The sequence below is a fragment of the Xyrauchen texanus genome, chromosome 32 (genome assembly GCF_025860055.1).
Source record: "Xyrauchen texanus isolate HMW12.3.18 chromosome 32, RBS_HiC_50CHRs, whole genome shotgun sequence".
Classification (NCBI taxonomy): Eukaryota; Metazoa; Chordata; class Actinopteri; order Cypriniformes; family Catostomidae; genus Xyrauchen; species Xyrauchen texanus.
Window position 1 is genome coordinate 22,855,554 of NC_068307.1, and position 17,765 is coordinate 22,873,318.

At 39.3% G+C, this 17,765-nt stretch overlaps 2 protein-coding genes across 2 annotated transcripts in view; one reads left to right on the forward strand and one right to left on the reverse strand.

Annotated features, from left to right (window-relative positions):
* Window positions 1-1,705: 1,705 nt before the first annotated feature.
* Window positions 1,706-7,360, forward strand: c32h19orf25 (chromosome 32 C19orf25 homolog). The gene is made up of 2 exons (XM_052101542.1): window positions 1,706-2,025; window positions 6,298-7,360. The coding sequence occupies exons 1-2, from the start codon at window positions 1,866-1,868 to the stop codon at window positions 6,501-6,503; spliced, it is 366 nt and encodes a 121-aa protein (XP_051957502.1). The 5' UTR covers window positions 1,706-1,865; the 3' UTR covers window positions 6,504-7,360.
* Window positions 7,361-8,493: 1,133 nt separating this feature from the next.
* The window catches only part of apc2 (APC regulator of WNT signaling pathway 2), a 41,226-nt gene continuing 31,954 nt past the window's right edge, over window positions 8,494-17,765 (reverse strand). The window contains 4 exon segments of the mRNA XM_052101480.1: window positions 8,494-12,316; window positions 12,318-14,073; window positions 14,171-14,385; window positions 14,524-14,640. Coding sequence (XP_051957440.1) covers window positions 8,516-12,316; window positions 12,318-14,073; window positions 14,171-14,385; window positions 14,524-14,640 — 5,889 coding nt within the window. The 3' untranslated portion in view covers window positions 8,494-8,515.

Below are 17,765 nucleotides of genomic sequence, written 5' to 3' on the forward strand. Positions count from 1 at the left end.
AGGGAGCCTGTGGTACATTAACAACAACCACATGATCACTGCTAGACAGGGGCGTTGTAGACATAAAAGTCTACTGGGGGCACAGGCCCACCATTACTCATATTGCTTTTTTTTTTATTCTTGAAAGCCTGCTGCATGCAAGAAGTGGGCAACACAATGCACTATACAAAACCTTGCATAACCTATTATACCTAGCCTACACTGCAACAAGTACTGGGAAAGGTAAACATGTAGAGATATTAATCTTTATGAAACTATTTATTTTATACTGTACATGAACATTCTCAACATATTTTATGGCATAAAATGCATACACTGTATATGCAAACAACAAAACCAGAGAAAACTTTCTTGCACATTTGCATTCTTCTATATCACACATTACACATCAGGAAAACCTCTTGTCAAGAAAGTCTATGGAATTATCCAACATCAGGCAAAACACTCTCAGACGAAACAACTTTAGACAAAAATGTATCAGAATGAGCAGAGAGTTGGTCGCTAGACAGAGTTGGTAGCTAAACTGGCTTAGTTTGGTTGCTAGCTTGTGAAACTAGCTGAGCTATCTCTAACTTTATAAATGCAGAAACCAATCATATATGTCAAAATAAGACCATCAGTATATAAACGTACTTATGTTTCATCGTGTTTACATAGCCTACCTCAATTCTGATTTGCATTACACAAAAGTATATATTATTACAATTCTCGCTCATGTGACATCTGGTTTGCAGCTGCAGCTTGTTGCTTTTGGCCAATGAGAAAAATAGAAAAAACACTACACATTTCCAGTGCTGTTTTGTATTGGTTGGGCAGTCTACAGCCCACTCTCAATGTCTGTAACACACAGCCCACCCCATTTTTCTTTATAACCAATGAACAAATTGGGGGGAAATTGTATATATTTTTTTTTATTTAAAACAATGTTTCCCAAATGTTTGATTGGGTGGGCAAGACTCATGTTTGAGTGGGCTCAGCTCACCCCTGCCCATACCTATATTCAGCCTGCTTGGTATGGTACACCTGCTTGTTTGTTTCTTTAATTATTTTTTTTTATATCTCATTTTGGATAATCTGCATTTTATATATGACTGATTTTTTTTTTTTTTTATAAAATAATACAATAATACACACAGATAGTACAACCCCTCATAGGCTACTGCGTTTTGTAGTACTAACCTAAAGAATTATCTGTTTCAGAAATGAAAATAAATGCTAAACTTAAATAGGTGAACTATGTAATTTCTCTGCTACTAGTGCCACAGAAAGGAATAGCAAAAAATAAACAATGTTTTGAAACCGTTTTCTGAATACACACAAGGTCTGCAGTTGTTCAAACAGTCAGATAGCCCTGCCCTCAATTCATGCCATTGGTTCATTAACATTGTTGGAGCGGGACTTAGCAGGTAGCTCAAAACAAACACAGTGACACAGAAACACAGTATTTACAGTTTTTGAAAATGTTTTACCTAAGAATGGCTTACTTATAGTCATATTAAAGCTGGGACAGAAGAAAGTATTTTAACACTGAAAAAGTTACATAGCACTCTTTAAATGTATGTTAATGCCCTATTTTTATTTTTATTTTATCACTATCTACCATTTTATTAATGACATTTTAATTGGAGGGTGGATTCGGAAACTCAAATGCGGTGTTACTCCGAGTCGTTAGGTGGCGACAGTCATCACATAGAGTGTCCTCTGACGTGTCAGATGGCTTCCACTGTAAACAAGGGTTTGGTTTACCCCAAATAGATTGATCCTTGCTGTAAAAACATGTGCATATATTTTTTGCACAGTTTCCCATCAAATTCAACACGAATGCTTTATAAATAGCATATGTCTGATTTGTTAAACTGAAGCTGATGCAGTCTAGAATTACGATGAATTTTGGTTCCAAAAGCAAGAAGCGGATGGTTCTACCGACCCGACCCGAACCGCCTACAGTGGAGCAGATCATGGAGGATGTGAACCGAGCCTATCCCAACGATCCAGTCTTCACTGTTTTGCAAGATTCTGTTGAAGGTATGAGGAGGTGCTGCTAATTGTACAGTGTTCAAGAGTTGAAGTTTGTGAATATTTGAGACATTAAACAAAGACATGCTGCATTTCAACGTTTTAGTGAAATGAAAATTAAGTTCATGTCCTTAGTTTTCAAACATCACTTAATATGAAAACACATTTTCTTACATTGTAAATGCACTTTTTTCACTTCACTAATGCAGACGATAAACTGTTTTGTTGATCAGAAAAACAAATGATCGTACAGAATAAGGGGGTGTTCACACAAGTCTGCGCTCACCTATTGTTAGGACATTGGACAAAACAGGCCACAGAATTAAAAAAAAAGTTAAGGTTTAGCTATATACCAAGGAGTTATTTTAGATTAGTCTGTAACACATGTTCAGAGGAATTCCATTATGCTTATGCTGAGGTGCAACCTCCTGCTTTCATTTTCTCACAAAATGTGTTTTCCCCTCAAGATTGTCAATTTGTGCTGTCATGTCAGATGTTTATTATAAATATGCACTAATGCAGCATTTAGCTTTGATTAAAAGTGAATTATTTACAGGAGGGTTCAGAATTATTTTACAGCTCCATCTATTGAATTGCTATCATCTTCAGACAGAAAGTGTTAAAAATGCGCCAACCACATTTTCCATATCACGTTTATTAATCATAGTAGCCATGTTCTGATGTTACTAACTACTTATAAGACCTACTTTAAATAAGGGGAATTATCTCATTTTTTATGTCAAATTTCTCTCTCTCTCTCTCTCTCTCTCTCTCTCTCTACACACACACACACACACACACACACACACACACACACATACATTAGGGCTGTGAATAGATTAATTCTTTTATTTCATTAATCGCTCAATTTTCTGATATTGATCGTGCTTAATTTTACATGATTCATTAAAACAAACATTAAAACATAATCAGAAATATATTTACTATATATTTACTTTGTCTCAAAGAACTTGGAATGTCAATTTATTTTAATATATACATGTTAATCTCATTTTTTTTTTTGCAGATAGAGGTAATTAAACATTTTATCAGGAATAAATCTTTGAATCAAGTATATGTATACATGCCTTAATATCAGTGGACATTCTGTAAAATTTTGGAAAAATCATCTGGAGTTTTCAATTGGAATATAATAATTGGATCAAATGGGCAGATGCGATTCCTATCAAGCTTTATCGGCAAGATAAACTTAAAAGTGCATTCAGTAACTTTTGTAATTGTGTCATCTTGGACTTACACTGACACACAGGATGCAGCTTCATTATTTTTCAGTTTCAGATGCCATTGTAGAAATTTAGGATTCACAGTCAGTCATAATTACTTTAATCAATAAGTGAAAGTGTCACATAACAGGACGGTTACTAAGATTAATTGAGTAGTATTCGGCTGGTCATATGATTCAAACATGGCAGCCCCCATGTGCGGACCCTCTCAGTGTAATAAAACAGCTTTTATAAGGTTACTGATATGACTGGAGTTTTTATTTTAATGTGAGTGCTCATGATTTTATACATATATTGCAAAATTACAATTCATGTTTTTTGGAGTTAAACTTTTAATGAGGAAAAACTTACCGAGTGCACCTTTAAGTGAACATTGCCAATGCATTATTGGACACTATTCATACAGATATAAAACAAATTGAATGCTGAATTGAATTTGCTGATGTTTGAAATGTATAACTATTATTTTCTCTGGTTGACATTCAGTCTCTATCACGCAGATGCTGGGTCTCTCTCGGCTTTACTTTGGACACTGGTTCAGATGACACTGTGTGTGTGTTTTCTGGCAATGTGAAAAGATATGGCAGCATGCCCGTATCTCTCCCACACTTGGCTCACCATTCCATTCTCCAAACAGTAAATCTGCTCCTGTGTATATTATGCCTGGGACATGTGTGGTGCGTAATGCTCGACACAATCAGTTCCTGTGCGAGGATGTGCAGTTGAGTCGAGTGTGTACCTCCTGGAAATGAAAATATGGCAATTTTAGCCAGGAAGTAGGAAAAAAAAACCTGTGAAATTTCAGAAGGTATAAAACCCGGATATGGCATTAATTGCTTTAATTTTTATTAAAGTGTTAAACAGTCAACTATATTACATGATAAACCTGTAGAAATTTGCCAACCGGTACACATTTTGGATTATCGTCTCTATCGCGGTAACTCAAAATTGCCACATGAGAACTGTGTACAGCACATAACATGCACGCATTACACACACTGTCAGATTAATGGAGGAAGGAGGAGGGACTGCTCATTCCTCAAATTCATTTGAATGAGAAGATTAGAGGAGATTATAAAGGAAAAAGTGCATCCTCCGTGGTGTGGAATGGGTTTGGCTTTTGAAAACACGATACCGAGCAGAAAACAGCAATTTGTACATTGTGTTTGTCCATATACTGTATCTATGCGCACCTATATATCAGTGGCCAGGGCTTCATGTGAGACAAAAAAACCACAGTTTTAATTAGATGAAATGCTTGTCTAGATCATGTGAAAAAATGACTCTGAATCCACTTTTGCTGCATGAAATTTCACTTCAGCAACCATTAAAGCAAATTCAATGACAATCACCCCACGGTCCAAACATGCCTCCCATCCAAACACATGCAGCTGTGTTTTGAGTCATCCCAGTCCCTTTATTTGTGCTCCTTTTTCATTTATAAAATATTGAATTCACTGACTGGATTACTCAAAATTACACATTATCACATGACTTAAAATCTAATAGAATTTTATAGATTTTTCCGAAACAATTTATTAAATCATGATATTTAACGTTATCATGATATAAAATTACTCATATAATGATGTAGGATTTTGGTCATATTGCCCACCCCTATAATAAATAATAAAGTAATATAATTTTGTTAAAATAAAGAGAAAATAAATGAAATATTACATTTGTTTTCTATGTGTAATTTGGAAATTCCTTTTTTTAACTAATGGCTGGTAAAATTGTGGTCAATTTTTTGTGCCATGTCTTAACCGTGCGTTCACACCAGAGGTGGCGAGAGCGTCAAATCGAACGGAAGTCATTCATTTTCAATGACAGCCAGCGTCTCTCGGCGGCGAGTCTTGGGCGGTGTGGGCTTTAGATCAAAGTTCAAGTGCAGTCAACATTATGGTAATGAGCTGTGACGCGGTTCGGCGGCAACCTATTGGAATATAGAAGTGCTCCGAGAAACTAATTATTGCCGTGGCGGTTTTCCCAGTAATGTATGATCTGTCCCTGTTTGCTTACAGGGATATAAAACAACCAAGACCACAGTTATTATTACAAATGTATTTTATTTTGATAACAAACAACTATAATTTTCATTACTTTCTGCCATAGATCGATTTCTTATTTTCACATTTTAAAGAGTTCATGAGGATAAACGCTACTTGTGATAGGTCGGCAAAAAGTAAATGGTCGACATGTCTGGATGTTTAAATTGCGGCCCCTTTAAATATAGTTCACAAAACAAAGCATTCTGAACAAACGTTGCCACCTATTTCAACTACGTCAGAGCGTCCACGAGTGTCCTCGAGCGTTGAAGGCAGGGCAGCCAGAGCGAATTTTGACGCTCTCATGCTTCTGGTGTGAACGCACTGTAAGAATCAGTGTGCTATTTAGGGCTGGGTATCACCTAGCACCTCACGATACGATATGTATTGCAAATACACATTACGATTTGATATATTGCAATACATTATATCATAATTTGATTCGATTACAAATCAATTCCAATTTCAATTCCAATTAATTTGGGTATATTTAGGTTATTAACCGATGTCTGATTGAGAGCATGTAACTTAAAACATCAGGTTTTTGTCTCTTGGTTAGCTCATTAAATTGATTTTGGAAATAGCAGTGTGCCAACTTTGTTGTGTGTTTACATGATATGAATACACAACTAGTTTAATTTAAATATCGATACATGGATCTAAATATAGATACAATATCATGAGGAAAAATATTGCGATATATCTATATTTTATTGTTTCAGCACATGCCCTACTGCTATTGTAATTGTTGTTCTAGGTAGTGTACTGACACTGTACATTGCTTCCCTACTGAAAAAAAACCCCAAAACAACTTTAACCAGCCTAAGGTGTTTTGCTTGGCTTGGGCTTACCACGTTTGCTCTAGATTGATGGTTTTAGAGAATTTTATGCACTTGGTAATAATGATTTAGAGAAGTTTCAGGCACTTGTTACATAATGGTAGTTATTAGCCTTTCCCTTGACCACTTACATAAAGTGTCATCTTTCAGATTTGAAGGGCAGTTCCAGCTGCAGAGAAGTGGAGGCGAGATACCTGCAGAGCAGGCGCTACATAGAGGTGCATGAGCAACTCCAGGAGGCACGCAGTGATCTTGCACGGCAGAGAGACGAGCTGCATGCAACCGGAGAGTCTTTGGAAAGAAATGTGACTGAGGTGAAGACATCGCACAGGGGCCCGAAGCAAGCACAAATCTGAATTTATGAACCTGAGATTTTTGTATTCACTGGTTGATGACTGGCCATGTCCCTAGTGAAAGCAAAATGGTGATCAATATCAACAGAAGAATCGTGAATGTTCTTCATAATGGATGTATGGTGAATAGACGTTAATTTATGCAGATTTTTTTATGTTTGGAGTACAACCCACTGAACAGACTGTACAATCTCTCACAGATTTGTTTACATTGGCACAGATTTGTTTACATTAAATATGGCTTGTACCCTAACAATGGTCCATGGTCTGTGCAAAAATTCTTCATTTTATATGAAAGTGTAATTTGATCTGAAGGTCTTACATCCCTTAAATCATTCAACTCAATAAAATGCAATCTAGACACAGGCTTTATGAGAATGTTTATTCGAGGACTCCTAACCCTTGGCCACGGCTGTTAAACTGTTAAAACAACATTTTGAACCCAATTCATACTTCGACAAGACCCCCCTCCAAATCAAATCAAAGATCAAAATGTGTTTAGCATTAAATCAATGTTTATTAGAATTAGGTTTATGTTGAAATGTTTAGAAGAATGGTAATGTTATAGTTTATAGCAAGTCATATTGCTTTATCCAGACCAACACTGTTAAGGAACATCATTACACTAACCACTGTAACTGGTCAATTTCAATATTTTATTATTAGACCAGTGTCTTCTCTCTGAAAAACAGTTGATATTAGCGAGCACATCCAAAATGTATTTCCCTGTATCAGAATGTTCAAGGAAACAATAGAGAATGCATGTTTTCTGAGTAAAAGTGACAAATTCAGTTTCAGCTGCTATATTACAGTTAAAATGAAATTCATGTAAATACTGCACCTCACCAAATAAATCACCAAAACAAAAACACTTTTTGTGCAGGTTAATTATTAAGCCATAATTGAACCTATATTGATCATCACATTTACAATATTTGCTTGTTTAGCTGCAGAGGGCTTTGGTTGGAATGGAAGCCATTTAAAAAATTCTACAGCAGTCTGTTAGATTGCAGCCAACTGACAAGTAGTTCTATTTTTCTCAATCCACCGAGTTGCTACTCATTAGCTCGCTTTTAAATACTTAAAGCATAATGCGACTCTACACAAAATGACATTATGAATGCATTCAGTAAGCAGAAATATGTGCAGCCACTTAATTGTATTAAATACATTTGCTGAACACTGGACAATTACAACAGTCTTATATTCAGAAATTCATATGTGTTGGGTAGAGATGCATGGTTGTCATAGTCTGTCATTTTCAATGGAAAAACTGCAAAGTCAACATCACATATTTTTACATTGGGTAAGTGAGTGTAGCATGCTTTTCGTAGCAATGGCAGGATTACATTTGGCCTTGTGGGAAGCATTATACTACAGTTTTAAAGCAGTATTTACAACAGTATCACTATATTTCCATGATGATTACGTATACATTTTGTGCAGAATTTACCTACTGTAACTGTTTACCTGCAATAATAATAAGTAAAGGCAATAGGCTGTTCTAACCTGTCAGTGTGGCATAAAGGCATGCACAAACATGGTTTTCTTGTGAGAGAACAACAGTCTTTTCCGGTTTGTAGGTGGCACATAGCTTTTTAAAGTAGTTGTCACAATTGCTTTTCAGAGAATGGTTTGCATAATGTGGTGAATTATTTTTAACGATGGATAACTCACACCGGGACAGTCTTTCTCCCGTGTGATTATTTATCGAAATAGCACAAGCAATGATTACTATAACTTTACAAAATATAAAAAAAAATAAAAAAATGGTGTACCCTCACTTATGTGTAAATAGTTCCATGTTGTGAATCCAGTGATAGTATTGTACATAGGTAATTGTCAACATCCACATTTTTTTTGTTTTCAGATAAGTAAAACTTCTGATGAATTGGCAAGCACAAGACTGATTTAATATCGAGGTAAAGAGAATCATGTCCATTACCACCTGAGTTTTTACAGCATCAGAAGCATAGTACATAATCAAGCCTGGAAATGTGGACATGTCACAGGTTTTATGCTTCATGTTTTTCACCGGACTTCTCAAACATTGTCGGTGCTTGACCCTGTGTCTTTGGAGAACAGCAGACCATGGGGCTGGGGATGTAGTTGAAGGGAGTAACTCGGACCGCTTTACTAGGAGAACTCTGGCGGAAATGGCCAACACCACCACTGTGGGTACTTTCCACTGGCTGAGAGGTGGAGGTCGATGCTGTGCTGTAGTTTTTGAGGGATCCATCTGAATCCCCATCTTGTAGGTTATTTCCAAAGGCCATGTTTATTTTTCTGGGAAGGGCCATGTTTTGGACCTCCTCTGAAATCATAAGACCATTTTCAATTGTGGGTGAGGTGCTTGAGTTTGTTTTGTTGGCTGAGAAGTCCTCAGTTTGAACAGTTGCATCACTTGTTTTGCGTGATGCAAGAGTAATAGTTAGCAGTTTTCCTGGTAGTTGTGGTGGCATCTGTTTGACGCCCTCAGGTGACGGTAGCAGAGGCAGTGCACTGGGTGGAAGGGTGCTCTTTAATATCTGGGGAACGTCCTCATCGCGAATCCTTCTCCAGGTCACTTTATCAGTGTTTCGTGATCCAGCTCTCTGATGCCTCTGATTTATGTTTCTTTCACTTTTCGCTTGTCCACTTGAGTCAGAAGATGAAGAACGAAGAGAGGAGCGGCTGGTGCCTCGACTTAAGATATTTATACTTGGTGAGGAAGAGTATCTTTTGAAGGTATCATCCCTCTTTTCTCTTTGCTTTGGCACAGGTGTATTCCTCTGTGATGCCCTGCAAGGACTTTCTGAGTTTGTTCGTCTAGCCGGACGTTTCACAGTGACATCCCTGTCAATGGAGGTAGCTCTTGTCAGAGCCATGCCCTGTCTAAGAACCCCTTGTTCCTGTACTTGTATTTGTCCTTGAGTCACAGGTATTCTTCTTGGACTTTGAACTGCTTCCTTCAGCTCTTGACAACGAGAGGAACATAAAAAAACTGCTGGGGCCCCTGGGCCTGTTCTTCGGGGTGAGGTGTGCTGCGATGTAGGAACAGAACGTGAACAAAAAGCATTATGTCTTGGAACTTTTGAAGATTCTTTGATAAATGTCAGTTGTCTCAGAAAACCATTTCGGTTTGATTCGCCACTACTTAAATGAGTAGATGTCATGCGAACCAAATCAAATCGATTTGCTGGTAGGATTCTTCTCTCTGACATCTGGGTATTATGTCTGCTGATGCTAGAGGGCTGACTGGTTACTAAAGGTGACATTGCTCTTTTTTGTTTTGAAGGATTCTGCATGAAAGGTATTCTGACAGGGGATTTCTGAGTTTTCTTGTCTATTGGAGATTTTGAGTTTTGATTGGGGTTTGGAGTGCTTCCCCTTTTGTCTGCTGGACTGCTTGGTGCTGATGCCACTTTCGCCTGACCTTGTTTAATGGTTTGTGTTGGGGATGATACTTTTTTCTGAGGATGCCTGGAAGGAGTTGAACTTTGAGATGATCCCGATGATGAACTCTTTGGTATCCGGGCAGGAGGTGTTGAGCTTCTTTTGGGCAATGACAACTGAGCAGAGTCAATTGGATGGCCCAGTCTGTGAAGGCTCCTTGACCTGTGTTGAGCTAGATTTGGATTTTTTGGGGCATCTGCTTTCTGTATCACTTTTTTGGGTGGTGGTCTTTGAGAGAGATTTGTCTCCTTCTTGGGTGTGTATATTACTGTTCTACCCCTGAAGACCATAGGCAAGTTTGGAACTGGCTTACGAGGTGCAAAATCAAGTGGCTTATTAGGCTTTTTGTCATCTTTGAATACCTTCTTCTCTTTTGGAGTAAAGCTTGATCCAGACATAAAGGACATAACTGATTCGGACTCTGATGATGGTTCCTGAGACTTTGAAGCTTGTAACTTTGTAATGATTGTATTTGCTCCTTCTTGTATTGCTCTCCATTCAACACTATTGAGGTCAGAGTCTTTGTCTGATACCATTTCATCACTGTCTAGATCATTTTCAGGACACCATTCCTCTGTTTCTTTCTGTTTGTGCTTTTTCTCTGCTTTGCTTTTTCTGGCAGCCTGCTTTTTCTTATGTTGGGGCATAGCAGATGTTATGCATTTTAGCAAAAGATCATCTTCTGAATCCATGCTGACTGAGCTTGGCGAACTGTTCTCTTCAAACTGATTGAGGTCTTGCTTTGATTTTGGAGGGCACTGACCAGGGTGGGATGTTATATTATGTCTGTTCCTCGTCCACGTATGCTTAGTTTTTTCATGATGCTCCTCAAAATCTGCATCACTCAAAGAGCTAAGAGAGGAACTCAAAGAGTAACATGGAGGTGCTTCTTCTAAAATTAGATTTTGCTTAATTCTGTGAAAGCCTTTTTGGCGCGACTGGTATCTATTGACTTGATCTTGTAAATTAGCATTACGTATTTGTTTACGTCCAGTCCTATTCATCGGTCCACAGTGTTTGTCCATTTTATTATGACAAACTGATACTTCTATAGGTGTTGGGTGATGCCTGGATGGAAAGGCTACAGTGTTTTCCTCTGCATAACTCAGAGAGGAGGATTTTTGATTTTGGTATACATCTGTGCTTTTTTTTCTTATGGGAATATCTAACTGTGGCATGCTTTTTGACAGATTATGTCCTTCCTTTTGAGTTTTTTGAACTGGAGACTGGCTTTGAATCCTTTGCCGGGTCATTTTTGCTGCCATCTCCTTATTCTGTATAAGTAATCTTTGACTGGGCACTATATGTCTGATTGTTTTGTTCAACTGGTTTGTGACTATGTGAGACTGACATGTCATTTTTGTTGGTTTGTGGAAGCGAGAGAACATGCGTAGGTCTTCAATTCTTTTTGCCTCGATATCAACAAGCTCCTGTGTTTCTTTGTTTCTTAACCTCCAATCTTTTACTCCTTTAGCCTTCACTGGATATTGTAGAGTTTCATCACTTAAGGAAGTGGTGCTTGAGAAATTGATAGGGGTACCTTCAGCAGAGTCAGTGTAGGAGGAATCATCATGATAGATTTCTTTAGCAGACATTACAAGCTTTTGTCCAGTACACATTGGACTGTTTTTATTCTGCAGCACCATATACACTGGTACAGATTTCCGAGCTTGCATGTTTAGAACTTGGTTTGATAGGGTGGGTATCACAGTGGGCCTTACCTTTTTAAACCTATTAGGCATGGCAGAATTAATGCACTCTTTGAGAATTTCAGTGTCATCATCAGAGTTGCCTTCACTGTATTGGTCTTGGTCATCCATATCTTCATCTTTTCCAGAATCCTCTGGATCATTGTCTTGTTGGTTTAACAAAGGAGTAAGTTTAAGCTCCACATCTTTCTGGACATAGTGCTCATGCAGAGGGAGGGCACTCAGACTAGAGGCACATGAGAAATTCTCAATTGGTTTTTCCACAGTGAAATAGATCATTGTGTCCAAATCTGAAGGTACATTAAACCTTTCCTTGAAGTCTGCAATTTCCATAAACTTGCGCAAGCTGTTTTCCCACTGGCTTCCGTTTAGAGCTTGTGTCTCAGGCCCACATGATTCTGCGTAGCATGGAGTTTTGCTGCGACTTGGAGGCATGGTTTGCCCTGGGCTGTCTGGTAGGTCACTGGGGCTAACAGTTCCACTTATCATTTCACTGCATGGATCACTCTGAATTGAACTGGCAATTGAAGGGGATTCAAAGCTTCCAAGTGAGCTCACCGAACTACAGCGGCTCATTACAAGTGGTGTTTCATGAATGTAGTTTTCTGAAGAGCTGGATGGTGTCCGGTCCTCAAGAATTACTGGAGATACTCCTCTATAGAACCTCTTCTCATTTTTTAAGTGTTCCAGGGATCTCCGTTGGATCAGAGCTGCTGCTATTGGTTGGACAGATTTTCTGATCAGTTACTAATAACTGGCTGTCACTCAAGTCATCTAGTGTCTCATCCTCATCCTCTTTTCTGTCAACATTAACATCTTCCACCTCTATGATTTCTAATGAGGAGTCACTCTCTAGCTCATTTTCAGTTTGACTCTGCCCATCAAGGGCTCCATCCCCCGAGGACAAAGAAGACAGAGAACTGCAGCGAGAGAAGCAGATTGGAGTGTTCTCTACAGAATACTTCTGAGGTGTCTCCAGCTGTCCTATTGTTGGGCTTCTTGCTGAGCATAATGGTGAAAATTTGCATATACTTCCACCAGTCATAACAGTTGGAACCCATGCCTGCCTGCGCATTGCTTGTGCTGCCTGAGCATTAATTGTAGTTTTTGCGACACCAAATTTGGTAATATTCTGTATGAGTGGAACATGCTGATATGAGGGAGAGAGCTTGACAGTTGGTATACTAGCATCAGAGGACACCTTGGTTGATACAGTTGCTGGTGTTCCTATAAGAGGTTCTTGGCTCTTCTCTGTATCCGTGGAACCTGAATCAGCCAAAGTAGCATATTTTTTTGTCTCAGAATCTCTCTCAGGGATCTCATTTTGACACAAGACTCTTGAAATATGCACAACATTGTTCAGTGTTTCCTCATGAGCTACCTTAAGGTCAAGTTTATTTGGGCGTATTTGTTCTGTTGGCCTTGAAAAAGTATGAATCTGGTCCTGACTGCCACAATAGCCATCACTGGTGCTGCCACTGTTAAGGCTGTCATTGGATAAACTTGAGTTGGGTGTTTTAAGATGCAAGAAAGCATGTGCTCTGCTGAGATATTCTTTTGGTGAAAAAGAGCTGGTATCAGAAAGATAGCAAGGGGAGCATGATATGGCTCTAGCTTCATGAAGCTCATCTGGCCCATAATTCCAATCTACATTATGATCTTCTGAACTGAGGCTGAAGCTGTCCTCTGATGATGTATTCATCGTAATGTCTTCCACTAGTTTATCAATTTTAGCCACCGTGTTGGTGATCTTCTTGGCTAATTTCTCAGCCGCTACAGTCACTTCATCATCAGGGGGTTGTGTCCTTTTATTTTCAGTCTGCAGGGGTTCAATGTCTTGTTCAGGCTCCCCCTCTCGCTTTCGAAGCTGAGTATTAAGGAAGTTAGAATTGTTCAAGAACATAGAAAGCATGGAGAAGGTCCCTGTGTCCAAGCTGCTTGACACATTAGGGGCCTCATCATCATCAAAACAACCAGAATCTGAGGCATAGTCCTTTGCTAGGCTCTCAATGTGCCTAAGTGGTTTGTTGACACTCTGATGTTTGAAACTTTGCTTCTCAATTGAATCAAATGTTTCTGCCAGGTGCTTTGCATCTAACTCAGCCTCTAATGCTTTCTGCTTCCTCATGTAGAGTGACGGCATACATGATCCTGGGGATATAACAGCAGTATCTTTATATTTGAGGGGACGATTTGTGAGGAGGTTTCGCAGAGCTGCAGCACTTCCCATGGCTATCATTTTGTGCTTTGAGTGGATCAGATTGCGCAGCATGCTCACAGCTCCCAGATCCCACAGTAATTCCTGGTCTTTTGGATTCCGTGCAGACAGGTTCCAGAGGGTTCCACATGCATTACTCACAATGGTCAGACTGTGAGATCGCAAGTGCTGCAGCAGAGTGTGTAGGCAGTTATGATCCCTGAGGATTTGCCTGAGTTAAGAAAACAGGAATAATATAAGTGATGTCATTGGTACTATGAAAAATATATTTTCTGCATTTGATTTGTGAATGTGAATGCACTTGATACCTGTAATCATCTCGGGTAGCAATGAGGCTGGACACATTACGCAGGATGCCTCCACCACTCTCAATAATTGCCAGTGAGTTGGTTTGACATCGGTAAGTCAAAGTGCTAACCAAAAAGCCAAGAGCACCATCGACAGAGCAAATTGCCACCTTATTCTCAGTGCTGTGTGCTGACAAATTCCATAGTGCACTTAACACACTCTTTAAGGTCGATTCCTGTAGGGAAGACCTGGCTAAATTAATTCCAATTACTTAATTAATGGTATTAGTGGATAATGTAACCAACTTATTGGGTAAATAACTTAACTTCAACTAAAAGTAAACTGCTTAATATCATGGAAATCTTGATTGTACCTTTGTAGCCTGCAGTCCACAGCTCATAAGTGCTGACACACTGCCAACATCTCTCAGAGCCCTCTTGCTGTTGATATCAGCACGCCATGACAAATTTCTCAGTATACTTGACACCACCTAAAGGCAAAGACAAATCAGGGATATATATTGGTCCAAATTATTACACATGAGATAAGCACATTTATTTGTCTTCAAAAGTTCTTAAAGCAATAATGTAAATAACTATAAGTATATTTTGTTACAGAAAAGGTGATTGTCTTTGATTTTGAAATTTTTGTATTGAAATGGATGACTTCCGGTCTTAAGCTGCACGCTTTTAGTTTTTCTTGTGGAAGCGCGCGCGCCCTGGATAGCACAGTTTTATAACGGATAGCTTGTTATCCCAAATACGGCAATAACTTCGACACGGAGCCGTGGTTAAATGTCAAATGCATACTTGCAGCCCCTCTGAAGAGGCAAAAGGTTTGTTAAATTCATTGATATACGAGCATTTTGTCTGTTAATATGTTCGTTTTGCACAAATGTAAATGTGAACAATGTTAGCTGATCAGTTACATGTTTTGTATACATTTCAGCTCTTACATTGGTAATATGGTGAACGGATTAAGGTTCATGAAGGAATTAAACATCATAAAACCATCAGTAAAAGTCTCATCCTTATTTGGGGGGCATGCTACAGTAAGAGCTTCACCTCAGTGTACTACATCGAGCGGCCCGTGAACGCCAAGGACAACAGCAACATCATAGGCAGCGAGCTACAACAACACGGAAAATGGACGGCATCGAAGAGCAAACACGTAAGCTACAAACCGAAATCAATGAAACGAGAGCTTTATTACATCAAGGAGATACAGAGAGCATGTCAAGGCAGGAGATAAAGGACGATATTGAACGCAAGGAAAAACAATTAGCGGAACTCCATAAAATGGATGCTGCGACCAAGTTATCATTACCCAGGCGTTCAGAGCGGCCTATTGTACTAACGGAGAAAATGCTAGCCTACCAAAAAGACGAACTGATTAAAAAGGATAAAAAACTGTTAAGTCTCTATGAACAATGGAAAGGGGTAATCAGAACATCCAGAGAAAGCCTAAAGACTGACTTATCAGAGCACAAGTTGTGTGCATTGGCCGATGATATTGAAAAGGGTTTGTACAACATGATGAAGGTGTACAGTGAAATAAGGGAGCATCCCCTGACACAAGACGCAAAATGGACTCTTGTGAGGCAGTAACTAAGGACATGAAAATACTTAATGAACGTATAACAGCAATAGACGGTGATTTTGAAGAAGATAGGGAAAGGCAACGCCTTCATCAGTTACTGTCACACCAGTACGCCCGCTCCATCTACGGTACCGCCTCTCAGTCTAGTGTCAGTAAGCAGTCTACTTCAAGCATCGCAGCCAAAAGGATTGATGCAGCTGTGGAGTTGGCTGCAAAGGAAGCAGAATATAAAATTCTGCAGGAGGAAATTAAACAAAAGGAAAAATTGAAAGATATAGAATCTGAACTTGAGCGTTTAAAGGCAGAAAAGGAAATGCAAGCTGCTCGCGCAAAACTTGAGATCTACCACAGAGAAATGAACATGGATATGGACAATCAGCAAATACAACCGAACAATATGCCTTTCACTGTTGACCACCAATCTGTTCATGGAGCACAAGCTTCCTCTAGTGGCATACCTCTATTAATGCCACAAAACAATGTGTCTATCCATACGTCAAATCACACCGTGAACAATCCAAACCCTCAAATTGTCACTCAAGCACCTCCCACGGACATTTCCCAGTTGGCCCAAGCAATTCAAAACAGTATAGCCATAAACAGAATCCCAGTGCCAATGCCCACAGTGTTCAGTGGAGATCTAATTAACTACATTGAATGGAAGGCTTCATTCTCTTCACTTGTGGACTGCAAAGGCATCTCACCTGCTGATAAACTTCACTTGCTCAAAAGAAAAGGACCATAAAGGACTTTAAACTAAACAGATCCACACAAGTCTTCACAACGCAAACCACGGTACAAAACAACAAGGCAAGGAAAAGCAACACAAATTTAAAGGTAACCTGCATGTTTTGCAAAGATGAAAAACACCAGTTGTCAAAGTGCCCTAACTTTTCAGATCAGCCCTTAGAAGAGAAGCGCACATATGTTAAGGACAACAAACTGTGCTATGGATGCTTAAAGGTGGGCCATAACGCCAAAGATTGTTACAATCGCCACACTTGTGACATTTGCAAAGGTAGGCATCCCACTTGTCTGCACAATGACAATCACAAGGCATATGAAAGGTCTCGAAGCTCTGACAACACCGCTCCAAGTACTCCAAATGAAACCGCGGCAGTCACAGCTCTCAACATTACTAAGGTGGGTAAGTCAACTAGCACATCCATGATCGTTCCTGTATGGGTGTCTACAGTTCAAAGCCCATCTAAAGAGGAATTAGACACACAAAGTGACAGCACATTTGTCTGTGAAGAATTAAGCAACCAGCTACGAGCGGACATTCATCCTGTAAAGTTAAAGCTAACTACCATGCTGGGTGTTCACTCTATTGTTAAGAGTCACAGAGTATCTGGACTGTGTGTGAGAGGTTATGACTCAGACATTCGCATCGACCTACCCCCCTCATATACCAAAGAATTTATTCCAGTTAACTATGACAACATACCCACTAGTGACACAGCAAAACAATGGCCCCACCTGACAGAAATTGCTGATAAGATACCACCTCTTTTGAGTTGTGATGTTGGACTCCTTATTGGATTTAACTGTCCCAGAACTTTAGCTCCAAGACAAGTTCTACTAGGAGAAGGTGAGGAGCCATATGCCATCCGCACAGACCTAGGTTGGAGTATCGTTGGAGGCTCCACACCAGTGCTCAATGAAACTCAGCCAAGTTTGTGTCATAGAATCACAATAAAGGAATTACCCCCTGTAACTCCCATGGACGTGATTAATGTGCTAGAGTCAGATTTTAAGGACACAAAGGCAAGCGACAAAACAGTCTCACAAGAGGATCTCATCTTTTTGGACAAGCTCAAGGAGGGAATAAGGAAAAACGAACAAGGACACTGTGAGATGCCTCTGCCATTCAGACAAAGGCCACACTTACCCAACAACAGAAAGCTTGCTGAAATCAGACTCGAACACTTAAAGCGAAAGTTCAACAAAGATGAAAAGTACAAAAGAGACTATATAACTTACATGAAAGACATTATTGAAAGGAGTGATGTCGAA